The following is a 27,848-nucleotide window of genomic DNA, read 5'->3' as shown; positions in this document are numbered from 1 at the left end:
TATTCAGAAAATTTGATATGGAAAGGTCTTCAGGGCCATGGAAGTTCAGAGTCACAACTTCAAAATGCCAAAATGTACACAAGAGATAACTGTACTGAAATGAATTTCTTTCCACTTTCAACACTTTTTTTTACATATATCAAAATAATCAATTTACTGTCGTTTTTAAATGATCAACTAAGAAAGTTGTTGACATAGGAAAAATATCAATAGAACAATTTTAAATGTCCAATTTGTTCCATTCTGAGATTCTGAACATGGTGAATGATTGAATCTGACAAACTGTAAAGATATGAGTTTATTTCCATTTTTGGCACTTTATTACACAATGCACAATAACAGGTTTACCATCATTTTTATATAATCAACTAACAATATTGTTAAGATGCAGAAAATGTCAAAAGAACACCTTTACATTACTAATTAGTTCACAAATGAGATTGTTAACATGCCTAAGAATTAAATCCGAGGAAAAAAGACTCATATACAAAAAAAGGCACAATTTCACCAAAACTGAACCGATCAAGCTTATTTTCGAACCTCATCTGTATTTTAGAATATTTGATCACCCCTGTGAATTTCAAGACGATTGGCCAATTAATTTTCCTTGAAATGTGTTATCGGTGTTGCACATATGCTGAAATAGTGAAAAAGCAGCATAACTTCCACAAATATGGCCCGATCATGCTGATTTTCGAACTTGACCTGCGTATTAAGAATATTCATCAGTTCTGTAAGTTTCAAGCCAAAAGGTAAAACGGTTTTTCACTTATCGTGTTATCGGTGTTGCATTTATGCTGAAAAAAATGAAAAAAACGCATAACTCCCCTAAAAATGGCCCAATCATGCTGATTTTCGAACTCGACTTGTGTATTATGAATATTCATCAGTTCTGTAAGTTTCAAGTCAAAAGGTAAAATGGTTTTTCACTTATCGTGTTATCGGTGCTGCATATATGCTGAAAAAAGTGAAAAAACAGCATAAATTCCCTAAAAGTGACCCGATCATGCTGATTTTCGAACTTGACCTGCGTATTATGAATATTCATCAGTTCTGCAAGTTTCAAGTCAAAAGGTAAAATGGTTTTCCACTTATCGTGTTATCGGTAAAAGTGCACGGCGACGGCGACGACAGCGACGACGGCGACGACAGCGACGACAGACGCAGATGATGGCTATATGTACAGACACATCTGTGTCTGTACATAAAAAAGGGCGGTTCCCTATGGGCCTAAAATGTACAGATCTACATAATCCTTTTCGTGGTTGGTGTGTGTGTGTGTGTGTGTGTGTGTGTGTGTGTGTGTGTGTGTGTGTGTGTGGGGGGGGGGGGGGGGCAGAGGTAAGGTATCTTTTTTTTTAATTTTCCAAGAATTCTCAATTATTCCTTTGTAACAGTATAAAAACCTAGGTGGCCACAACATTCACTCTTAAAGCTATCACATAATGTTTTTCTTCACAAAAAGGTGATTCCACTCATATTTGCATTCATTCGCTCTTCTATTTCACACAATCTATAATAAAGTCATTTCTATGGAGAATCACATCTAACCTTAGAAGATTAATTGAAGTAAATGCATACTAGTATAAAGAACTACAAGAGCTAAATCTATACAAGGTATGTTTAAAACATGGTAACTATACCAAATATTACCTTTCTAATTGCATCTGGTAGCTGGCTCTAACAAAATTTACACATAAATTTAGAATTGTAAAATAACTTCAATTAAATACATGTTTAAATTTTGTAATTAAAGGAACTGACTGGTTGCCAATGTCAGTCTTGCTCATCCAGGACTTAACCAAGAACTATCTTAAGTTGACTGTATTACCTCATGCAGGGAGTTACATGAATATACTATATCATAGCATTAGGAACATATAGTATTTCAGTAGTGACAGAAGATAATTCCATTTATTTTTAAGAGGGGAAATTATGAAATTTTAGAAAAGATTATTCTGCTCAAATGGTTCATGCATGCAACATTTATACTGCATGAACTACTAAGTTTGAGCCTGTAGACATGAATAATGGCAAGATCATGCTAACATTACACACACATTCACAGAGAGGGAGACAGAGAGCGAGAGAGAGAGAGAGAGAAAGAGAGAGAGAGAAAGAGAGAGGGAGAGAAAGAGAGAGAAATGACAATACACTACCCTAGTCAAAATATATATAAAGAAGCCTACACAAACATCAATTAATTCAACATTGAAATCCAACCTATGGCTACACAGCTGCAAATAAACTGACGACCAAAAGCACTCCTATACAATTTTAATAAAAGGCATATTTACACTCTGAAACATGGCTATTTCTCAAGCAAAGAAAAACAGACTTCTGCTGATGTGGCTCAATCTTTCAATTTTTTAAATACATAGCACAGAGGGGTTGCAAGTACTCACATATACCCATATCCCAATTTTTCAATTATTGCAGCTCTCTGTTCATACTCAAGCTTTGCACAATTTCTTTACACATTCATTTCAGAATCTGTCAAAATATCTCACATTTTTCCACATCTTGGAATCAATTCTATCACTTCTTTTTTCCATGCAACATTAAACATAAAGCTACTTAAAGCTCTGATATATAGCTGACATTCAGACATTAAACAGTAAACATATCACTCAAATCAAACCAATCTCAAAGACTGCAATCTGTTTCTGTTTAAAAGTACCTTGCGACACATTTTCAAATCGGTAACAACCACTTATACATAATTTAAGCATCATAGATACACTTCATGCAAAATAGGTTGAATATTTTTCATTTTCTTTTTTTTTTTTTTTTAACTTCAATCATTTTCCTTTTATTTAAAATTCAATAAAATATTTACTTAAAATGACTAAATAAGCTTTCAGGTCATTTCATGATTTCTTAGATGTTAGATGAGAGGGCCAATTCTAGAGAGTATCTTAAAATTACAATGTCCTTTACCAATAATGATTAACCATACTGCATTTTCCTACCTCTGACGTCCTTCCGTACGAAGATCCGTACGACCTTTCTGAACACACACTAGAGGTCTCGCTTCCAGCATCATCAGAGTCGTAGAGGTCGTATCTCTTTCGCAGAGCGTTGCCCTTGAGAAGAGCTTCCTCGAGTGCCTGTTCAATGTCCTGCCCTGAGACGTGTTGTCCCATGGCTTGCTTGGTGGGGACACGCTGGGGGGCATGCCTACTGCCACTTAACCTCCTGTCACGACCTGAAAATACAGGGTGATGTAATAATATATATACACCCTTTTTATGTGGAAATACAGGGTGATTCAAAACACAAAAATATTCTTTACCCAGAATTACAGTGGTGTTATATGCACGAATGCTCATTTTATCTATTTTACAATGTGATCCATAATACATAATTGCAGTTTCCAGAAAATGAAGATCATGAAGTCATGGTTTTACAAAACAGGAAGCTTATGATGAAATAATCTCCTCACAACTGTATAAATGACTAGAGACACAGCATATTCTTAAAACATCATTTGTGCATAAATGCTATAAACAAACTATGATCCCTAACTTAGTGACAACTGATTTTTTACTAAACATAACCAATTACCAAAAGAAATCACACAACTTTCAACTTTCACAAATAAATTCACTTAAAATGCTGTATAATCTCTCAATGAGACCATAACCTACCATATGAGATTCTAGATGGGCTGGCCTCTCTGCTGGCACCCTGACTGCGCGGGATTCCAGAGCGGCGTGGCTTACTGGTGCCCCCGGACGCATTACTGTCCACTCTGGATGGGATGTGAGTGAGATAACTGAGGCGGGATGATGGGGAACCGGAACGACTGCTGGCTGTTAACAAATATATCATTCAAAAATCAAATTTACTGGTTATGTTTGAGATTTATCAAATTATCAATAGGAACTCTGACTAGTCTGGAGTTTCACTGCTGATGAGGGCCAGCTTTTTCATTTTCAAATGTCTACACATGTTCATTTATCAAATCTGAACTACAGAAGAGCTGCATTGAAGTTTACCATGAAGATCACAATGGTCTATATGGCCTTCTACAAAGCTGAAATATCTTAAATAAATAACCGGACATTTTTTTTAGAATTGTGAGGTAAACTTTGATCAGACTTGCTGCTGAATGTCACAGTCCAATGAAGTGGTACATAATGGAGTTTGAAAATGAAGAAGCAGGCAGACATAAGTATGTCAGGCTCAAGATACTGGTAATCAAATGTATGGTAACAAACCAAGCATGGTATCAAGGTCGAGGTCATGGTCAGATTTAAATTCACTTTCGTTTTTAATCTTAGACTTTACAGCACTTTGGTTACAAAAACATGAGGGCGAATAAAGTAGTTCTCAAGTATACCAGTGAAGATAAAAAATGGTTTATTTTGAATTAACTGCAACCGTAATCTAGATTATTCTAACTGTGGTAATATGCCTAGAAACAGGTTTCTTTGATATTTAAATGAGTTCTGTACAAATTATAAGCACTGCTTGGAGAAAATGTTAAAAATAATGAAAAAATTCAAACATATACTACAGGGTGGAAAATTGTTGAAATTGTTACGAAAGACAGTTATATCCATGTGCATAGTTTTTTTTCCTCAATTTCATCAATATTTCAGAACAAATAAAAACAATCTTCTCAAAGGGGAAGAAAACATGCATATTTTGGTTTCACTGTATACACATCAAAGCACATTGACAACTTCATGGAAATGCCCAAATGTCATGTCCTGACATGTATTTATCTTAGCATCTTAGCATACTTCAAGGCAAATATTTCAATTTTTTTTGTTACAAATAATATAAAAGTCTAAAAACAAATTTTTAAAAAATCATCAAAATGAAAAGACAAAATCCACCAAATTCAAACCACTACATTAATTCCATTTTTTTTTTTTTTTTATGGTGAAATAGTACATGTTAGCAAAAAGCAACACAGTACCAACAATATCTTATATGTTTTTTTCATCCTGAAATTCAAAATCACAATGTAACATCCAAGTGCAAAATGGCACAAATTGTGAACGCAACACATTTCTGTGGCATTAAAAGCACACAGCAAAGATCTCACAACATCAAAAGCCATAGGGGAATATTAAAAAGCCAAGTATCACAACAACTTTAATCTTTTCTCTTTTTTTCTGTCATTTAGGGCAATACAGTCAAGTAAATTGTATTAAAATTAAAAATGTAAGAAGATTACAAATGGAATCCAATTAAATTTAAAAGACTACCTTATGTCATCAAATCAGCAAGAAATTTGAAAATTAAAATGTGTAATCTATTTACTCCAGTTGAACAAAACCCTGTAGTCTGATACTTAGCCTTTATCACACTAGTTCAAAAAGCAACCTCACAAAATACAAGGTAAAAAAAAAAAAAAAAAAAAAAAAAAAGTTGACAAGAAAAAAGCCAGACTTACGCTGTGACTGGGAGACTCCAATACGCGACCTGGGTCGACTGCGATCAGGAGATTTAATGGAAGAGGAGTAGGATCCAGACCGATTGCGATCCCGCGCTGATATGCGTAAATGAAAGAGAGAGAAAAAGCCCTGGTTTAGCATTCAAAGCAGCATGCATGGGTCACGCAAGCCAGCTATAATGATAATAATCACTATAATACACAACGGCCCAAATCACTCTGTTTAAACTGAAAACATTGCAGCAAATCAATCAACAACTTAATTGGGCTCATATCATTTCAGATATTTGGGAAATTTAATGACTGTACAGATTTTAATATCTGTCCGGTTAAACGTTAAACAAAAGTATGGAAAGTCCAAGTGAGATTTCAACAGATTCTTCCATTTTTCTTGCTATGTCTGTGTGAATTAGATTCACTTGAAAGTATCAGTCCAACGCTTATTTATGGCTTTCATACTTCTAATATCATATGTGGTGTCAAGGATATTAATTTAAAAAAAAAATTAAATTTTCACTTTTTGTTTACGGCTGAGAGTTGTAGTAACCAGTGTAGCAGAACTGAAGAGGAATCTTGCTTTTAATCAGTTCACTGTGAACATGACAAGTTTCTTGTCTATTATTTGACTTTCAGGGTGAACAAGATATAATATTCGTTTCTCAAGATTGACAGAATATTATGGTGTGACATAAAACTTGAAACTGACTCATAAAACTTTCATTTATCAAACTGCTAATAGATGGCACTAGTATTGGGCATGTTTTATGCAATGGTTAGTGTAAACTTATCATGCCAGTTTATGAATTTTTTCACAACTTTTTTTTTCTAAAAACAGTAAGTACAAAATGACCTTGACCGATATTTAACTATTTTCACGCTTTTTCTTTGTTCTTTTGACTAAATCCAATAAGATGACAGATAACCAAATCAATAACTTAAATTTTAGATTACTTAAAAATTTCTATGACATTATACATAAATTATGCTTCTCCTTATGTATTTTTGCCTGGTCAAACTGAGAAGAAGCTTTACTTTTCACAAATGAAAGCTGATGCTTAGCATGAACTTGCTGCACATATCAGCCCACATTACGGAACAAAGCTATATATATATATATATATTTAATATATAACTTTGAAAGCATGCAGTTTGGGGTGTGCTGGCCACAGAAATATGCTTAAACATTGTTAAACCATCCCTTCAACATTATATGACAACATGGTTAGGACATGGTTAATTCTACTGAAACTAAAATTAGTAAATCCAATTGGTTTACAAAGGGATTTGTCATTCAAAAGCGTTAATTTTATTTCCAACAGTTATATTTATGGGTTTGTTGTGCGAATGGGGGTAAATTGATATTATCCCTTTCTTAATGCAGAAATGTGCACATGAAGATTGTCAATGATAAAATCATTATCTATTAATTTTCTATGATGTTACCTTTAATAAAGTGTTACGTTTGATGATTAGAAAGTAACAATGAGTAAAAAAAGAACCCTGAAGAAAAAATCATTTTAGTAACATGTACTTGCCTTAATACCAGTATACAAAAACTAGATAACAACTCAACATTAAATAAGTAAATAAATAAATAAATAAATAAATAAAAAACATGCATATATTCACCATTTCAAACAACCACAAATCACAAGATCTACAATTCACACAAACCCACATACATGCACGTATCACTGAATGACCATTGAACACGACCCAATTGTTTTTTTCTCTCTTTTTTTTTTTTTACCCCAAAATTTATTGGTAGTTTATTCAATCTTCTGTCGTGTTTGTTGGGATACACCTTGGATTCATCATTGTTTGGTACAATGGCATGCATCAGAGGCCCTGATATATTTTTCAATCAACATTCTGTTCAATAAGAAGTAACAAGAACTCTGACAACACAGTTAGTTTTAGCAAAATATTTAATAAACTAGCTGCTTACAGATATCATAATAGTATAGTTCTCTTTATATCACCCTCAGTTTCTAAGGGCTCATTCCCAATAAAACTATTGTTCCACCTAGATCGATCCAACTCCGGAGGAGACTCTTTCTGATTGCAATCAGTTAATATGCCTCCTCTTGTTATAGTATTTGTATAATCACCAGCTTTTCAATATTCAACTCAGGGGAGGCATATTTATCTGTTAACCTGATTGCATTCAGTACGTCCCCACGGAGTTGATCAATCCATGAACTAGAGTTTCATTTGAAATGAGCCCTAACCTTTTACAATTTAAGTTGCTATATAGATTATCTGTAAAAAAAAAAAATCCATGCCACATGTAAGATGAGTAAATGGGAAAACATTCTTAAGCAGGAAAGCTAATACAACTATGCAACTGTAAAACTGCAGCAGTTAGAACTAAGCTATAGGCAACATGTCGTCCTCATGAATAAAATGAGTTGAAAAAAGTACATTTGTGAATAAGATCTTTAATCAAACTGTCACACGCACAGTGTATTAAAAGAATGTAGAGAACAAGTGAACTAAAATGTCTTAATTGTAAAAATTGTACTCTGTAAATGATTTTAAACCTTAAAATGAATTATAAGATGTGATTTATGATCAGAAGCTTGATTTCAGACAGTGAAATAAAAAACCTAAGCAATATAAAATTTTGCTGTGTGAAAGTTGAAAACTATAAATGAATTATCCAGTTATGACTTAAAACTGTGTCTAAAAGATATGAAATGTGCAAACTATACATAATAATATATCCATAGCTGAAAACACATTACTGATGCACAGCTAAAACTGCACAGCAATCTTAGCGAAAGGTGAATAGCACCAATCAATCAGTGTCAGTTAAGACTTTCTATGGAGCATAATAAGGAAAATGGCCAATCACAGTGAAAGCAACTTCGTTAAAAGGGTTTAAATTCATCAAAAAATTCACTAGAAGTCAAGCAAACAAGCAATCAAGCCACTCACGTGCTGTGACGACAATAGTCGGCAGAATGGTGAGATTATGGCATGACTTAGCTATGTCTCGCTGCCTGCCCGGAGAGCGGCTGTCAGAACTACTGGAGTAATCTGCAGACTTCACCTGCTTCAGCGGATGTTTTCGTACATCTACATGTACACAAAAGCAGTTCTAATGTACTACGCCAAATTTCCCCAAACCAACTTACTTACTAGACTAATATGCAACTACCAGTCTAATTCCTCTATAAGACTAACATTTTAGTTTCTATCTAGCAAGTAAAACATACCAGCTAATCTAAATATAGCACTTTTATATGCAAGTGTTTCTCCTAAGTTGCTTTGTTTTCAATTCTGAGTAGCTGTTTGTCTAAAAGATCAAGGATGTTAAACCAAATATACCAAACATCCATTCATTGCAATTAACTTTCAAAAAAACAATTTTTGGATGAAAAAAGTAAGAAGCATTCAGATTTAGCCACACATGCATAAACGTTTTCAATTCTTTGTCTCTGTCCACATAAAATGACTTCAAGAGAAACAAACAGTGCTAGCAAAAAATGTATCATAATAATAATAATAATAATGATAACAATCCATATCAAAACTTGCAGTACAGAAAAAATCTTAAAGTCAACATTCTGGTTCCACAAAGATAAGATCATCATCTTCCAAGCAAAAATGGCAATTACATTTACATAGCTCTGTAAGGGAGGCAAGTAATCCTGCAAATAATTCTTCTTTTTTCTAATGTTTCCAATCAGAACTTGCTCATAAAATTTACACATCCACTGTGTTGAAGAAGACAAAAAAGTCTAGGTGATCTTCTCTTCAATAAAGAAGAAAAAGAAAAAAAAAAGCTCCTCTCAACTACATATTCAGGCAATAGCAAATTGCCTTTCAAGCTAAACAAAGAAAGCTCTAAAAATGTAGCAAAGTGCATCTTTTTTGCCTGCAGATATTGAAAAGTGTTTTTATTCTGCATGGTCAGAGTAAAGTGCATTGATCAATCCAAAATAAGAAAGTTGAACTTATCACCGTGTATCAATGATCATTCAGTTGAAAGCAATCATTTCATCCATCCTCAGCACACTACATACCATACAACCAGTTCAATTTGGAAGAACTATATTTATTTTTGTTGGCACACTCACCTTTTTTGTACTATAGAATATTCTTTTTCGATGAGGTTCAAATACTTAAATATTATAATTTTCATAATATGCTCTATGATAAAATAATATAAATTGGGTGAGTTACACTTCTTTCCAAATAAAACCAAACTTATATTTGAAAAGAACAAAATCACAAGGCCTTGTCCTAGTGTTGAAGTGAGTTCATGCCCAATTAGTTTTCCACCAGTTATTCTAAACTGTTTGTATGTGAAATGTGCTGAAATTTCCAACATCACAATGTACAAAGACACAGGAACATACCACAACCAAAAAAAAAAAAAAAAAAAAAAAAAAAAAAAAAAAAAAAAAAAAAAAAATCCCATCAATCAAACCACAGACTGAACAGACAAACTAAATAAAAACAGTACCAACATTCCAAAAAATGCAAATCCAGGGTTAGAATTTTACTATTCCTTTTTTTTTCACTTCCATCTCCATATTTCTATTGACAGCACACAAAGTAACTGCCTAAATTGATAAATTGGTTTCTACTTTTTTCCCTTTTCATTTGCATGTACATCTTCTTAATAGAAGCAGACAAAATTTCCTACTGAAACTGGTATACTGGCCAAAAAAAGGTCACGGGTGTAAAACAAGAAAATTATATCAATTTACAACCATGAAATAAATAAATTTCTATCCCTGATATTGCATAATTCAAAAACAAAAAAAAAAAAAAAAAAAAAAAAAAAAAAAAAAAAAAAAAAAAAATTACACCAATATTCTGCATGGCTATACTCACGCAGTGAGCTAGGGTTACTGGTAGTAGTCAGTCTGGCGATAGAGCTGCGGGGTTTTCCCGAGCTGCCAGCAAGGTCAACTGCGCTACTGGAGCGCACTATCCCTCCACCGCTATCTGCACCCAGGGTGCCATCTGATCCGGGGATAAAGAACAAAAGATGATAGATTGAACAAGAGAGATTAGTTATCAGGGCATGTATTGGTCAGTGCTAGGGGGTCAAAGGTCAAAACCAACCAATGAGTTGTTCTTTTAATACCTTGTGGTTAATTGGTTAGGAAATTGGAAATGTGTATTTATTCCCCTCAAATTAAATAAGTAAATTAACTAAAATACTCATGCATAAAAACTGGTTATGATTTCATCTGAGATACATAAAAGTTACTCGATATCTGGTTAGACAAACCCACTAATACTTAAAACTGATGGCTTAGATTATAAAGTATAATCATTATAGGTTGGTTAAGATAACTACTCTTCCAAAAGGTAAACGTAAATGTTCATTAATATAGAAAAAAGTTGTAGCTCTAAGAAACTCTTGTAGTATAGACTATCTACAGTTAATAAAGTATGTCCTAAATATTTGCCTCTACACTCAGTGACTAATATAAGACTTAATTTTCAGTCATTCTATTAGTGTGGACTGAGGCAGCCTGTGGAAATGTTCATGCCAACCAAACGCGAGTGCTTGTAGCGCCATCTACCAACCTGTTGTGTCACTGCGTGGACTTGTGACGCTCGGAGTGACTGATCGTTTGGCACCACTGAAAGATTATGAAACATATTATTACTCAATCATTTACTTTAAATGGAAACAATTTACCAATATAAGACTAATGGATCTGTAGATGAATACCTTTAGAAATCATTTCTGGTTTGAATTTAATAGATTCTACACTTGTGCATGAAGTCAAGTTGTAATGCTAAGCAGCAACTTGTAGTACAGTTAGAGTCATGTATTTCTCTTGAGAAACTGGACCAAAATATATATATTAAACATGAATGGTAAAATAAAATATTCTGTAAAAGATCAATACCGTATTTTGTATGCGACAGATATAACACAAAAAATCTGTTCATTACTTATTTCATATAACTTGTTTCCATTCTATTTAACCATGAAAGCAATTGGGAACAAGAAAAAGTTCCAACTACTTTGTAAATCAAGTCTGCAAGTGGCATTTCAACTAGGGGAGAAAATCTGGGGTAGGTGACATTCACTATCTTTTCTTATCTTTTATCATCCAGCTATCTCCTTACATAGGAGGAAGACTGTGCCAATTACAGAGTTAACCCTTCATAGATAGGCATGCATTGATGCAATTTTAGTATGTATACTGGGATTTCAAGTGAATATCTCACACTCAAGACTATAAATACAAATATTATCAGCATGCTTTTATTTGTTTTTATTTATCATTTTTTGCTACAGATGCATAAATGACTTGTTTACCCTGAAATAACGGTTAGAGTTTGTTACATTGGATAAATTGAACCTTAAGATGTATACAATACATTTTAGAAAGAGATCAAATATAGCTTGCTATATATGCAGAAGTAAAGCATATTTTAATACCTTCTTCCTAGTAATTTCTTAACTTAGTAATAAAGCCGTACATTTCTGAGCAAATGTGCAGTTTAAGTTATACAGCAATTCCTGTGTATCATATTATATCAGCTGTAAGAAAAAAGTAAGAAATTTGATCCACTGTGGAGTATTAATGGAAAATTGTGTACTTTCAGGAAAAAACATCATCAAAGAAAGAGAAGAGCTTTTCAAAGGAGCCTCAACACCAGAAGAAATGGGTGTACTAAAGAGCAGAAGGAAATAGCTGTGCCTGGGACAATTACACCTTCATAGTTCTCCTCCTGTATGTTATGGTACTCTTAGTAAGAGTTTGCCCTTCATGTTATAGATGCTGCAGTCTCTGATTTCTAGGACTGCTGTATGCCTAGGTACGTTCTGCAACATATCTAAAACTTGGAGCACACTTTCACAGCACTGAAATAGCTAACTTTCACAACTGGAGTAATATTATGTTCAAAATTCCCTCTTTGATGCAATATCATCATAAAATACACAGGCTGCCCCCCCCCCCCCCCTTCTCCCCATATGCATATTTTTTCAAGTGTATTCCAAGTTTCATAACTGCTAAAGCTGAACCACAAGAGCAAGAAACCCTTTGTTTTTAAAGCAAGGCTGCTTGGTGTCCACATAACATGCAGGGACTGCACTATATCTCTATGTAGCTATCCTGTCAGCTTTAAAGCTAATCAAATACACCAATACTGGGTTTCTTTTTTCTTTTCACTTCAAAAACACAGAGCTGAATTGAAGCTTGTGTAACTGATATTCATAAAGATTTAGAGAAAAATCCTGGTCCAAAAGACTTTAGAAAATGTACACTTGCACATGGAATTTTCACTTTGGAAATAAAATGTTCATCTTCTGAAATGAAAGCAGCAAATCTTTGTGAGTATCACTTAAACCTGTAGAAGTCAGGAGTGCATGTTGCAAGAAAGTTTGAGCCTCAAGCTTGTCTTGGGACATCACAAAACAAGCATTCTTTTCAAGTCACATCACAATCCAACGACATATACATCAATCTTATACGTAATGCAGAGTAGTACACACGGTTACAACCCATATAGAAATATGCTGCTATTTAAGTCCACCAAAGGCATGCGGGTTAGTCAGAGCCAAGCTACTACCAGTCATTATCTTACCCAACGGCACCAGGGGTGCGGCCCGCGCTTGGCGAGCGCCCCACTGTCCCGTATCTCCCGGCACTCGGAGACCGCGACCTAGCTTTACGCTTTGGTAACGGTAAAGTCTGACAACCTGAGCTAGAAATTACATAAGCAAGGATGACAACATTGAAGGACAACAAAGTAGACCATCTAGACTTTATTTCTACTAAAACTGAAACCCTGACCACCTGTTTGCTCATAAAATTACTAACACTAACAATAGTATTTCTCACTAGATGAAAGCGTTGGACTCAACAAAATATGATATGACTATAAAAATGTCAAACAAAAAGAGACAAATAAGCACAAATGAAGTATATAAAATTTTTGGAGGAAAGGATTGATTAGTTTGTTTACAATCTTTTGTCTCAGGCAATATATTTTCATATTATTTCAACTGGCCAACAAATGGCAATGACATTTTAAAGAAACACTGGTTACTGCAACGGGTGGTCAAGGGTATCAACACCAACATATTTCCTCTAAAATACCAACTAAACTTTTAAACTAAGAGAACTTAGAATACACCATAAAGAAAAATATCATAAATACGTTACTACAGTACACCAACTATAACATATTAAGAATCATAAATACACCATTAACTAAGGGGTATAGATATTTGAATTCCTCCACCCTTGGGGAGACAGGGTACCACTAAGCCTGATCCTCAGGGTAATAGGAAGTGATGGTCCAGATATAAGAATTCATTAAAAAAAAAAAAAAAAAAAAAAAAAAAAAAAAAAAAAACATTTGAGGAAAAAAAGATTTATATCTTTCCTTGCTGTGACAACTGTAATTCAAGAAAATTCTATGAATCTTGTAAGTTGAAGCAGTTTTTCTGGTGACATAACTCGTTTATCCTAGAAGAAATTCCCTGTAATACATATTCCCATGAATGAAACCCTGAAAACAAACAAACAAATCCAGGGATGAAACTGCCATTTAGTGAAAAAGTTGGAAAATATGGAATGTGGTCCATCTAGGGAGTCACCTAGGCACATGATATTTTTGGCTCCAAAAAAGTCACAAATCCACCGACAGACAGTTGGAAAAACCTCATCCCTGCATAAACAAATAAATAACACTGTATGAAGTTTCTGTAGATAACAACACCAGTTTAAATCAATTACCTGTAATAACTACCATCTGTTGTTCTAGGCCTCCCAACCTTGCTGACTCCACCACTGTTCAGAGAATTACTGCTGGAAGAGTTGCTTAGTTCACCTTGCAGCAATTTCTGTTTACTAGGGTCTAGAGTGTTCAACAGGGCATTGGCCTGTTCACTGAAGTGGTCCGAAAAGCCCCAAAATGCCCTGAAATTTGATTAATAATTTTTGTATAGTAAAATAACAAATTAAGTGAGAAAAACATCATCTGAAGGGTATAGTATTATGGCAAAAATGTTTCAAAAGAAAAAATCCCACCTTTAGGGCATTGCTTTATGGCAAAACCTTTCAAGAGAGAGAAAATACTCTTATAAGGTGCACCAGAAATTTTCAGTTTACCTAGTTGCTTTTGGTGACTTACTTTCTAGAATAGACCCTGGCATCAGCATCGGCATCCCCTATCCCTCTCTTGATGGCGTCTTGTAATATTGCAATGTGTTTTTCTAATGTGTGTGTTGGCCAGGTTCGTAGCATTTGTTCCAGGAATTCACAACAATACCTAGAAAGATCATACAAAAGTATACCATATAATTTCAGTTTATTAAAACAGACAGACAAAATATCAATAACAAAATAGACAATACATAAACTATTCAATGTACAACTGCATTATGCTACATAAATTCTAGGATATGTAGAACACAGTATTTTGCAACATGATGTGTTATCATCAAATATGACTTTAACAAAAAAAGATGGAGGTGAAGTAAAAGTTTAAAGTTGATCAGAGACCCAGTCTGGTCTGAGCTGGTCCAGTTCTTACCTCCTAATGGTGCTGGACTTGGATGTCATGTTGGCAGTGATGATAGGGATGAGTCGGTTGGCATGAGTATACTGAGATAAATAAAATAGAATTTATGATAAAAATTATAAATAACTAAATATCAAAAATCAATAATGATTAAAACATAAGTAAACACAAAACATTTTTCTTGGAATATCTGAGAATGAATGAAAAAAAAATGTTTTTCTTTTTTTAATGTCTTTTTATGATTTGTATTCTATTTTCAAGTAGTATAAAGAACTATCAATGGTCTTGTTTGAGCTCAATAAAATAGTGTTAATACTATTACCAGAGATGAAAACAGACCTTGTAAAAAATCTCAAAAAACATATAAGGCACACAGCTATATCAGAGGGATAGGGGCTAAAATACATCTGAAAAGATGTGAAAGATTTTCAATCTCTATATAATACATATCTCTTATATTACCTGAATGATGAATTTGATGGCAGTGATGCCAGAGGTGGCCATGATCTTCACACTGTTAGGGATGAGATTGATGAGGCTGGGCAGCAGAGACTCCGCAAAGTGGTCAAACTTATTACACAATGTCTGGGCAAGGAAACTGGAATAGTATAGCCAGTGTCTAAAGAAAGTGGGTATCCCTGATGTGGATAAAATGAAAAATTGAATGCAGTGTTTTGGACTTAAAACTCATATTAGAAGTTATAGTGTGTGTGTGTGTGTGTGTGTGTGTGTGTGTGTGTGTGTGTGAGACAGAGAGAACGAGAGAGAGAGAGATTAAATTCACATGCTCAACAACATTAAATTTATATTTGTACTTTATGTCTTGACCTGTGTCTAGCAATAAAAATATTAAACCCCATTCAACCTTTTTTACCAGCCAACATTTTACAGCAATAAAACAGTTTTACCTAATATCAATGCATCCTTCTCTGACAACTTGTGACCTCAGATCCTTTACTGTGACTATAAAACAAGGCTCCATCTGTCTGAGCAGCATAAAGAAGTCATCATAATCTACTGCTCCTGCTACTATACATGCACGCAGCTCCTTCAGCTAGAGAAAAAATATCAAGTTGGTTATTTTTTTGCTTTAAAATTATATCATTGACTAATTAAGTTACTTAATAACCAGAAAACAATCCTTGAACTTTCATTGAATGCTACAATAAGTGACCTTATCTTAAAATTAACAGTAATAGTTTACAAAGACTGATTTAGAAAAATAAGGATTTCTTTTAGAAAAGAGATAATTTACATAGATATAATTTAGACCTACAGCATGAACTCTCTTCTCCCAGTCCAGGTTACCGTCTGACAGCCTCTCTTTGATTCTCATGATGATGTCGTTTAAGTCTCGGGCAGAAAACAGCTGAAATACAGGCAATAAATAAGAGATAACTTATAGTTTCAAACTTGAGTGAAGTGACATTTTCTTCTACTTTAATGTAAACCATTAACACAGTTTTACATAAACATTATTAATTATTCAAAATATTTATACATAATTTTAACTTTTGCATGTTACAGAAAAATTTATGAAAAATGACGATGATGATAATGATTAGTTTTACTTGTAGAATTCCCATTTCTAACAAACACTTGTCGAGGTATACCTGAACTTTTGGCAGCCCTTCCTCAAAGGACCTAGTAAAAAGCTCCTCATCCACTGCTCCTGCACTGCTGCCTGTGGACCCTGGGTGAAAGAAGAACAACAATATCAGAATAAGTGGGTAAAAACTACTTCCAGTGTCCTGTCTACAGGCTGAACTTCCAGGTGTTGTGAGTGCCTCTCCACGGCAAACCACATGCTGTTACTCAATTCAGCTTGGGAGACTGCATGCATCTTCTGGTTCAGTGCAGACTCGGTCTTACTGTCTTCATAAAAAGTTAGTGGAGATTTTTCTGAACTGTATTGGAGTTTAAAATCCTCTGTTATGTTTCAAGCCTGTCCACTATAAGGAATTGGGTTATTAGCAATCAAAATTTAAACTCATTCATTTTAAGTGGGGTCGGAATAAATAATCCCAAGGGTGAGAAAACAAAATTACAAAAGGCGAAGGAAGGACGCCATTTTATTTACTGTTAACAGAGCATCTGTTAAATCACAAGATAATCTGACAAAATGGCCATCTTGCTTCGCCTCCACCCCACCCCCGATTCCTTCTTTTCAGTTTGTGTCACTCACATACAAAATGGTACAACATCAAATTATGTCACACACATCAGATGATCTACATGGTGATCCTGTCTGCACATGGACCTCCCCCATTTCATCTTGTGTCGTCCATACCAAAAAAAGCTCACACTGGCACTCTTGCATGCTGTGAGGTGTTAGTGCTAAAAACTGTGTGCTCTATCTGTGACATCTTTCAATAAACACCACATATCTGATGACAGGAGAAACCAAAATGTCAGGTAACGCTTATTATAGAACATCAGGTCCCTCAGATCTGGCTTTTTTGTGACCTTATGTGAGAAAAGTAGAGGACAAAAAACAAAAGTCTCCTTTGAGCTGCAAAGTTAGCAAATTGTCCAATATCTCTCCTTGATCTTAGGCCATGTTTTAACCACAAATCACCAAGATATTAACCTGGAGTGCCTTCAGTCTGGGGTGTTTATCCTTCTGTCATCAGAACAAGCAGTGCTGTGATCTAACTGCCAGAACAATGGAAAGAGTCAGTCTGTATACTAACAGGCAAATATACCAAACTAACAATATGGGGGAATCCAGAGATATTTTCTGATAGTCTTCCAAATTATCTTTGTTGATACATCCTCCATTTTTACCATCTTCCGACAGATAAAAATTGGATACCCGTCAATGTAAACTTGAAAATCTGACCATCTTCCGGAAGACCCAGAAGACTGCCTCAATCAGCCTCTGAACAACACCAACAGCTGTGACAGTCACTGTGCTTTGGACTGACTATCACAAAGACTGAGAAGATACAAACTGTTGCATTCATGTTCAATTGTTGCATATTGTTTATAAAAATATTTCAAATTGTACAATGGAAAATTGGTTTCAAATTTCAGTTTTATGCACCAGACTAACTCTTTCCAATATATCTGGTCAGACCACCAACATCTCTACACTACATGCTGTGCAAGAGTCTCAAGCATTTCATACACATATTCCTGTATTAATTTTCTTATATCTCACAAACACAGCCTGGCCAGTAAGCGCCACTCTATCAAAGCTACATAATGACCTGATGTATAACATCAAAGCAAACTGCATTGAACATTTTCTACAATAACACTGAAATTTACTGATTTTGAAAATTGATACCACAGTCAGACTCGCTGACCTTATTTTCTCTAGAGACAGAGACAGAACACAGAGTTTTACATTACGTAGAAAGAGACTCCTGCTACATCTAATGATATTGAGTCGTGTTTCCAATCAAGATGGGTCTACCTAACTCAGTATGATCAATATCAAAAGGCTGTTTGTTATCATGATCTACTTTCACAAATGATCTGAAGATTCAAAGTTGGGCCTACCTAAAGACCATTATTTCTGACCACTTTGATTCAAAATTTAAGTTTGAATATAGATCAAGATTTCATTCTACGTCAGATACAATTTCTTTCTTGGTTTAATACAAAGGAAACATTTCATTTGACTTGACTTCACATGTCTAATGATCCACTTGTGAAGACAAGAAGTCTACATTTAGAGCAGCTTCTGGTTTATAATTTTGAAACACACCTCAGCTTACCACTGAAGGAGTAAATTTGGTCCAAATGGAAAGCTAATAACAATCTGGGCCCCGTAACTCAGAAGCATCGCACATTGCGACCCAGAGCAAGCATCTCGGCCATATTCGCCCCATATAATACATTGTAGCCTCTATGTGAAATCACTATTCGCAATACGCAATGCTTTCGAGTTCAAAGCCCAGACATCCTCATCAAACCGGTCATACTGAGATAGTTCAACCCAATGTGAGTGGAACCACACCATCACAGTATTAGTCCATTCACCACCAAGCTCATTCACTCAAGTGCTATGTGCTCTAGTGCTGTGCAAGCTCTCAGCCATGTTTACCTGATGTGGAAGATCTGCGGGACACTTTGACAGCTAGAAGGCAAACTTTGCGGTTAGTGCTCTATGGACGTACAGATAAACTATTCATAAAACAAAAGAATGAACCTAGGGTCAAGTGACTACCCAGAGAGATTTTTGCATGTTTTGAAATAAAATTTATATAAAGAATCATGCAACTAATCTAGATAATCAATAATCAATATTACGTGACAGTTAGGAAGCAAAATATCACCAGACATGTTTACAGGTTTCTCCCACCTAATAGGTAATATAAAATAATTATGTGATAACAACTTAAACAACAGGTGTAAATTAAAACATAGGGTTATTCAAAAACATAATGTAATTTTTCTGTCTTGGTAAAAAATTTAGCTGATGAATGTATGAAGTTTTCATACATTCTTGGGCCCATTTTACAAAAAGTTTAAATAGGTAGCCTTTTAAGTTTTGTTTGGACTTGGTCTTTTCTTTGAAACGGGCTCCTGGTAGTGATATATTCTAGTCTGCAACTTTTTATTTAGACCTGAAATAACATGTGGGCAATGGTAACGATATCTGGGTGAAAAAAGGACCACACATTAAGTAAGGACATTAAGTTTGACTTAATGATTACATGTCACAAATTGTGCTTCCAGGCAGACAAGGTGGGCGATCAAAAGTACATTGAACTTAATTGCATTTCTTTAGATTTAAATATAACACATATTATCCAGTTTTAATGCAGGGAAATTCTTTTTTTTTTTCAGTTTTCACAAATCATTTCTCTCTCTGCTCCCATCCCTACCATCATGCATATACATATATATTCATTTATAATTCATAAGCCCAGCACATGCATTACATATATTAATAGATTGAAGGCACCTATTTTTTTTCCCTGGATGTGATAAAAGGTACGTGAGCTACATAGCATCATGCCGGCGTACATTTATGATTAGTATGCACAGCACAGTGTCACCGCCGAAGTAATACACGACTTACATTACTAACATCAAAGTTGGAATTCATGAAATGACATTGTGGACGAATAAATAATGCATGGCATATTGTGTGTGCTCCTCATTTACAAGTCAACTTGGATGTGTGTCAAAGTACACGTCAGGAGTTTCAATGGGACTTAAATAAGGGAGCTATACATTTGGGGCGGAATGCCTGTGTTACTATGTTAAATGATGCTTTTTATTTTCACAATGGCAGTTTATTCTATTTTATTTAGAATTAAAAGGGTGAAAAGGAACTGGTGAAAATGTCCCATTACTTTGCATGAACAAATCTGGGAACATATTTTGAAATTCTAATTTCATGTTTTGGTTCCTTTTTAACATGATTATTGAAATACTTTATCTATTTTTTTTCCAAATCATTTTCTAAATCGTCAGCAAAACCATTAATTCCTGTATGCTAAACAATTCATAATCAATCATTTTTTTTTCTTTCTGAAAGCAAAATCACCAAACAAAATTACCTGGTAAAAAGCTACATAGTTGAAAAGGATTTATTTATATTTTTTTTAATTTAGATTTTTTTCTCATAATTGCTTTTCAATGTATAAACTATTTCTTAGGTCACAGTCCTTCAAAATCCCGGGGCACCAAAATAAAAATAAATAAATAAATAAATAAATAAATGAAAGTTTCACACAACCCCTACCTCCGCTCCCTGTGGGTGGTCTTGCGGACCCCACTGATCTTCTCCCCGCGGCAGGGGCACTGCTGACCCTCTTGGGACCTGGACCTGGAGCTGCTGCCAGCGGTGCCTTGAACAGAGGCTTGGCATAGTCTGGCTCGTCCCCTCGGCTGGCTCCTGAGGCTGGAAAAGTAAAAGAGATGGATCGTAACTACTGATTGTGACCCTGCTGTGTAGAAGTTATACAATTTAGATGCATTATTAATGTAGCCTGGCGTAGTTCCCCGACTCTGAAAAGATATAAAGAACAGTCAAAAAACAAATGTTTATTTTCAAGATGCCAGTTTATTCTATTTCTATTTTATTAATGTAAGTTAATTTGTTGAAATGCTACGCCCTGACCACTCTAGAGGTAGACTTGTACCAATTGATTCTAGATCAGTTTTAGTTGTTTTTTCGTAAATGTATACCAAGTTCCTCTTTGTCATTCAATGAGTACCTAAAAATATTAACAAGTTGAAAAAGGAGGGGAAAAAAACTTCCAAGGCTGGTAAAATAATCATTCGATTCTAGATACCTAGGGATTGTAAAAATATATTCACCAAGTCAATAGAAAAGCCATAAATTCCCTTAAAATATGTAAATCTTGTCAGTGAATACCAGAATGATCATACAAAAGAATAAAGAATGACAGGCTTAGGATATCCCATTTACAGGGAAAAAAGTAATATGATCAGGGATGCTAGTGGGGTCCGGAAAGAAAACCTGAACTTTTTTTTGGCAAAGACGGGGGGGGGGGGGGGGGGGGTACAAATTGATTATGAAACAATTACTATATTTCAAATTTTATAAATATATTGCAATATATGTCATCACAACTTCATGGTAATTTTCAACAGTTGTTTCCAAGGATAATCTTGACATTGACAAGATGGAAGTGCCATCAGTACATAAACACCTACCACCCATAGTAGACAGTAATGATCCCTCACGTAAGCTTGATAATCACCAGCATGATAATGATAGTCACTAAATGTTAATCCCTTTCATTTATCATTTTCAAAGATTGGTAATGGCTTTCGTGGTAATGCCCAAGCAACAAAAATGTGTAAAGACAACTACGTGCTTTGGCATGCTTAGTTGTTTTAGCATGGTTTTTCAGAGCTTTTTTACCACTGCTTCCGTACCGGATCACGTCGTTGCACCATACACACCAAGCTTCTCCGGGGGACTTTCGCTTCCGAACATAGGTAGAAAAAAAATCGTCATTATTGTCCTTTTCCTCCAGCCAACTCCAACTAAATCTATTTTTGACAGTAATGTCGATGTTTCTAATATCGTCTGTTCCCCTCTCCGCGAAATCCATTTAGTTTGGTTTAGTTCAAAATTCCGCGCACGCGGTGTCAAAACTTTCCACATGGGTGTCGACATTAAAGCCTACATTTCCAACCAATCAAGCGCCATAAATAAATCACGTGCTACGGTTGTGACTAGATATTGTGTTGAAACGCAGCTCTGTCGCAATGGTTGAAATGCGACGTTCCTCTGACGCATCGTTCGTCCAGTCCGCGACCACGTTAAAAACGAGAATTCCGGAACAAAATATAGTACCAGAAAATTTTATAACTGGACGCAAAAAACCGGAATTCCGGTAAAAACCGGAAGACTAGCATCTCTGAATATGATAAAGATGGTCAAATGAATTGTGACACATACAGAATGAAAAAGCATGACATCTTGAAAAAATGATAAAGGGGATAAAAAGACCACGGAGATTTGTTGACATCATTTCCTTGGGTGGAAGGAAATAAAATGATAAAAGTTAGGGAAGGGGGGGAGTATATGGAAATGGTTTGTATGGCATGGAAAGGAATGGAAGAAGAGCCAGACTGACTACCTAGACTTGTACAACTGGGCCATCTTGAAATGGCAGGGGACGAGGACTCGGATATGGAGAGCTGCCTACTTGCCATGCCCATACTGACACCTGCAGCCTTCGCACCATCAGACCGAGCAGCACTGGAAAGACTCATGGCTGATTTAGAATGAGGCAGATACGTTGCACTTGGCACAGACACTGACGCCCTTCGTTTCTTAATGCTACTCATCTTCATATTACGTTCCACAAAGTCAACAGGTTCGTAATATCTACCAATATTATAGCGACTGCCATTCCAGAATGAGAGCATATTGTAGGGGTCGCCAGCTCGCAGGAGTTCCCGCCTCTCTTTGGCCGTGAGTGCTGCCCTGGGGAACAGTGGTTGCCTCCAATAGGGGGAGCTGTGGTAGCCATGATGGAACATCCTGTACCCCCAGGACGGCCAGGTCTGCGTCCCTCGGTGGGTGTAACGCCTGGTACACTGGACTAACTTATTAGCCACATGAATCTGGGTGGTCTGAACACGCTTGCTCTTCAAGCTATCCTGGTTGGGAATGGTGGACTGTACAGTTTGGGTGTCCTTACTGTATTTGGCGATTTTCTTCACTAACCCCTCAACCTGAAGTTTCTTGTGTTTCATACTCGGTTCAACCTGAACTGTGAATTCGGCCTTCTCATCATTGACTTTGAAATTCCTTCCCTCCTTTACCTCGCTGACTTCATACGATGGCCCCGCTGGTGTGGCTGGCTCTGGCTGGGGTTGACCATCCACTGCTTCTGGTTCTGTTTCAGAAGCCAAATCTGTCTGAAGACTGACCTTTTCAAAGCTCTGGACCATGCTTAAAACAGAGTGCCCGCTGTCCACTGCTGCCTCCATTTCCACTGGTTTACTCTTGTCCAGAGCCACATTTTTACTGGCTTTCTTCTTCTGAAAAACCTCCTTTGGTTGTTTCAGTTTGGAACTTTTTTTACCTTCCATCATCTAAAATGAGTTTCTTTAAACATTACATTTAAGAACCACTGAAGTTTTAAAATATAAGCTGTCCTATTACAAGAAAAGCGTCCCTATTGACAGTGTGTCAAGTTATGTCTGTTTTTCCCACCCATGGCAGCTGCAAGTAAGCCAGTTCCTTGGTAAATGCCCCATAATTGCCTGACGCCCAAGGATGGGGTAAAAATTACAGATATAATTGTTGTACCTATTTGTGACAGGGTTTTACCAGTAACAAAGACATCGACTCATATACTGTATGTTGTTAGGCAACTTATCAACCAGTGTATTTGACATTGGCATCAATTTGGTTTAACTTAGAAATACTGGGTGCACTGTACTTTTAAATCTGAAAAGATACTGCAAAGTCCTGCTCACTGAATTTTTTTTGTGTAGATGGTAATTAATGGCTGAAAGTATTATATTTAAAATCCATCATGATTATCATTAAATTCTAAAACCAATAGATTTCTTTACTGTGCAGAGTATAGAACAATCATAATGATGTTTATTACAGAAAAAAATCAGGAAACAATTTTTATCCCTGTACAAAAAAATACAAGTTAGAACCCAGAGTAAATATACACATCTACTTTTAAGAACAAAATCAAAGGAGGTCAAGCACTCAAGTAAAAATGTACTCAGGAGTGAAACTAAATGTCATTTACTATATTAGTACTGATGCTCAGACTCTCAGAACTTTGCCCAAAGTGTACTGCCAAATGGCAAAATCAAAGCATGTTTGTTCTGTCTGAGACCAAGTAGTTTCCCATCCTCACTTTACAAGCACCTCAGGGCTAGATGCTTCACCTTTCCTAAATAACTTCCATATTTGCCTTACATTTTGCAATTTAGACCAGTGCGTAAAATATAGAGACGCTAACGTACAAGGAGTCTGCTTTCAACTTCAGTTTAGATCCACAGAGACTATAACCTAGTTTGCCTGTCTAATGTTCCTAACTTCCTATTTTTTTTAAACTTTTAGTTATTAGCATTCTAATTGGTGACAACATTTTAATATCAATAACACATTTTTTTCATTAATCTTTAAAAAAGTAAAAAATAAAGATGCTAATCCAAAGTTTATGGCCCAAACAATGCCTCATACACTGTCACTCAAACAGTCACCCTCAACGCAAAGACGGAAATAACTTTTCTTTAACACCAACCCCTATGCAGCAGAACCTGGACAAGATCATACCTGTACCAAGTGACAATTACAGCTTATTAACCTCCTCACCTTCTGACCTGCAATAGGTGGGGGCACCTGTTCTAATTAGCCAAGGTCAGCTCCCCCCTGTACTTATACTGGCCAGAGATCAAAGGGCAAGAGAGCAGGTAGCATGAGAAATACCTTGGAATGGCAAGAAATCTAGTCCTCAGGTCTGTTTCACAAAAGATCCTGAGCCCGAAAATTGGTCTAAACTTTTAGTCAAAAATTTTTAGTGGACTCTGACACAAGAAAATTAATCAGAAATCACATTAGGCAAAAAAAAAATAAATAATACACCTGTTTTATAACAAGACAGGCACACTGAATATTTCAGACCACTTTTCACTTTAACTAGGTAGATCACAATGGGCTTATCCTGAAGTGAAGCAGACCAATGTTTCGGACTTAAATTTCAGACCAATTTTCGGGCTAATAACTTTTTGTGAATCCGACCCCTGGCTGCTTCAGGGCAAGTACCACTTTCTTCGCAGCATGCCAATGGAAAAAGACCTGGCCAATTAGACACAGGACACTGTTTTATGTGTTTTTTCCCTTTCTCTCAGCCACGGGAGGCTTAACGACCTGCTCTGAATACTGAACAGGGTGTACATACTTCAAACAGGTTCATACAAAGTCTGTACCTTGTATTTTTCATGTCAGGAATAAAAGCCCTTAGTAAATGACAGAATAATAAGTATAATGAGATCACAATTTTATAAAGAAGTAACTGAGAGCTCAAAGCCATATAGTCCTACAAATTCTCATGCAATTGTATGTAACACACAAAAAGATTGATTTGCATGTACAAAGACTTTTCTTCTCCAAAGTTCTTTGCTGACAAATTGAAATAAAATATTTCTCCGAGATGAATGTTTTTGTGTGTGCATGCATGACAGTGTGTGCGCACTCCCAATAATGACAGTGGGGTGAAGGGGGAAGGGGAAGAGAAAGTACCAGTTAATTAATAGTATACCTACAAATAAATCAACAGAGAGTAGATAAAGTATGTGGTCCACAGATCTCACAGGGTGGTCACATATCACTGTCACACAAAGGGAAGTCTATGCTTAGAACAAGGAGGGCATTGAGGACATAGATCTGGTCTTATCTGAAGATGTGTCCCCAGCATGTCAACTTGTTTGCCTCAATGAGAGGGTTGGTGACACTATAGACACAGAAGACAGATGGGAGGAAGCCAGAGGGCAGCATAATGTTGTATCAGACATGAGAGCTTGGCTGAACACCTGGTATGCTCACTGAAGATATATATATATGCAGACAATATTTTGGTGTAATTTAGCATGCAGGACATACCTTGTTTACAAATGTTTGAATTTTTTCACAAACGAGAGATCTGAGATTATCCTTCATGTGAGCAGTGACATGTTTGTTTACTGTCTTACCTTTGTTAATCCTCAATTTTTTTTTTTTTACTTTTTCTTGAAATTTGGATTATATGAATATCTTCCAGTTATCGATTGATTAACCAACATTTTATGTGAATTTTTTTCACAAATATACTTCTTGATTCATGTAACCGTTTTCCAGGGAAAAGATCTCAACTTGTCCAATGATGAACCTTATCATAGTCTGGCATTAATTTACTCCATCCCTTACGATACGGGATTCATCAACTCTAAACATTTTCTATAACATAATACTTATAATATTCTTTTCAAGTCTACCACTTCCTCTAGCCCCCCCCCCCCCCCCCCCCACGAAAAAAAAAAAAAAATGTCCCTATATTTTTCTCATGCCCTGGATGACCCCATTAGTCCAATTCTCAGTCCATAAGCCACCTCCCCCCCCCCCTCCTCCTGCCCTGAGACACTGCCCATTACTCTGTCATGTTGATGGCCGCTGATGCATGAATACATTGACATAATAACCCGAAATTTATTCTTTTCAATGTCACCTGTCAACTTTCATGTTTGCGTGTCAGCAAAAAGCAGACTACCACATATTTCCACATGTTCACAACAACTATTTACAGTCAGAGAAGATTTATCATAAAATGAAAAAGACTATTCAGTTTTTGCAAATGGTGTGTATTTTTCACAAATGGTGTTCTGTGTGGCAAAACATATAATCTTTGCTCATGTATAATCACAACCAAGGGCCTTGGTCAAGGTTTGCTATATATGATTTTATAAACAAGACACGGGAATGCAGACGCAAGTCAAAATAATGTTAAGATGTTACTACAAAATATCATATAAAGTACCAAGAGGAATGACTGATTCTAAGTCACTACTGCAAATAAATATGAACGAGATCAGATATATTATTTCAAATTATCTCACAGCACTTCTTCCATTACATCACACTGTACATAAAGAGTGGGAACTTCCTGTAATGTTCACACAGTTGTTATACAACATGACATACAGCGACAACTGACAGAAAGTGGTATCCACCTGTAATAGCCTTCTATCCTTCCCAGAATTGTATCTTCTAGGCAAAAATCAGCTTAATGTTATGATAATGCTGGGGGCTTACACCAAGACAAATACTGCATCTCTTACTACCTCTATATTTCTCATTCTCTTTGTTCAATTTGGTTATGCAATTTTTTATTATATGCTGTCATTTTCAGAATTACAATACCCAACACTAAATCTTGGAATTAGAATATATGGAAAGTTCTTAGAATTTGACACCTGTCCCACGCAGTACACATACCTGCCCACCCACTAATACACACGTGCACCCTCCCCCCCTCACACACACACACACACACACACACACACACACACACACACACACACACACACACACACACACACACACACACACATACTTGTCTATGTGTACCAACCGAGGACATCAGCACAACACCATACAACCGAGGACATCTTATTCCTTGGTTAAATCAAAATAAAAACATTCAATTTAGGGTAAAATCTATTCGAGTATGAATGTTATAAATTAATTTTTTATAAAAACTAATTTTTTGCTGACAAGAATTTTACATTCTAACCGAGGACACACACGGACACACACACGGACAGACACTACACATTACAACCGAGGACATGCATGCATCTACATGTAATAATGATTGTACTTTTAATGCAAAGCAAATTTTATATAGCGTTACTTTGCAGCAATTCACATTTTTATGAAATTCTTTCATATTTAAGGTAAATTCCAAAATAA

The 27,848-nt window shown here is 35.7% G+C and overlaps 1 protein-coding gene across 9 annotated transcripts in view; it reads right to left on the bottom strand.

The window, feature by feature from the left end:
- The window catches only part of LOC106154031 (CLIP-associating protein 1-B), a 90,201-nt gene that overhangs the window by 21,061 nt on the left and 41,292 nt on the right, over positions 1-27,848 (bottom strand). For 4 of the 9 annotated variants that reach the window (XM_087017930.1, XM_087017931.1, XM_087017924.1 and 1 more), the window contains 15 exons: positions 20,631-20,789; positions 18,981-19,013; positions 16,540-16,619; positions 16,203-16,295; positions 15,835-15,980; positions 15,389-15,524; positions 14,939-15,009; positions 14,537-14,674; positions 14,140-14,322; positions 12,983-13,102; positions 10,964-11,019; positions 10,259-10,390; positions 5,411-5,506; positions 3,651-3,815; positions 2,973-3,208 (listed from right to left, as the gene is read on the bottom strand). In XM_087017930.1, coding sequence (XP_086874056.1) covers positions 2,973-3,208; positions 3,651-3,815; positions 5,411-5,506; positions 10,259-10,390; positions 10,964-11,019; positions 12,983-13,102; positions 14,140-14,322; positions 14,537-14,674; positions 14,939-15,009; positions 15,389-15,524; positions 15,835-15,980; positions 16,203-16,295; positions 16,540-16,619; positions 18,981-19,013; positions 20,631-20,789 — 1,844 coding nt within the window. The remainder of the gene's footprint in view (positions 1-2,972; positions 3,209-3,650; positions 3,816-5,410; positions 5,507-10,258; positions 10,391-10,963; positions 11,020-12,982; positions 13,103-14,139; positions 14,323-14,536; positions 14,675-14,938; positions 15,010-15,388; positions 15,525-15,834; positions 15,981-16,202; positions 16,296-16,539; positions 16,620-18,980; positions 19,014-20,630; positions 20,790-27,848) is intronic. The other 5 variants (XM_087017932.1, XM_087017925.1, XM_087017927.1 and 2 more) reach the window with 4 other exon arrangements.

The sequence above is a fragment of the Lingula anatina genome, chromosome 7, assembly GCF_051362555.1.
Source record: "Lingula anatina isolate TDL-2025a chromosome 7, LinAna3.0, whole genome shotgun sequence".
Classification (NCBI taxonomy): domain Eukaryota; kingdom Metazoa; phylum Brachiopoda; class Lingulata; order Lingulida; family Lingulidae; genus Lingula; species Lingula anatina.
This window is presented reverse-complemented; position numbering and strand designations above follow the sequence as displayed.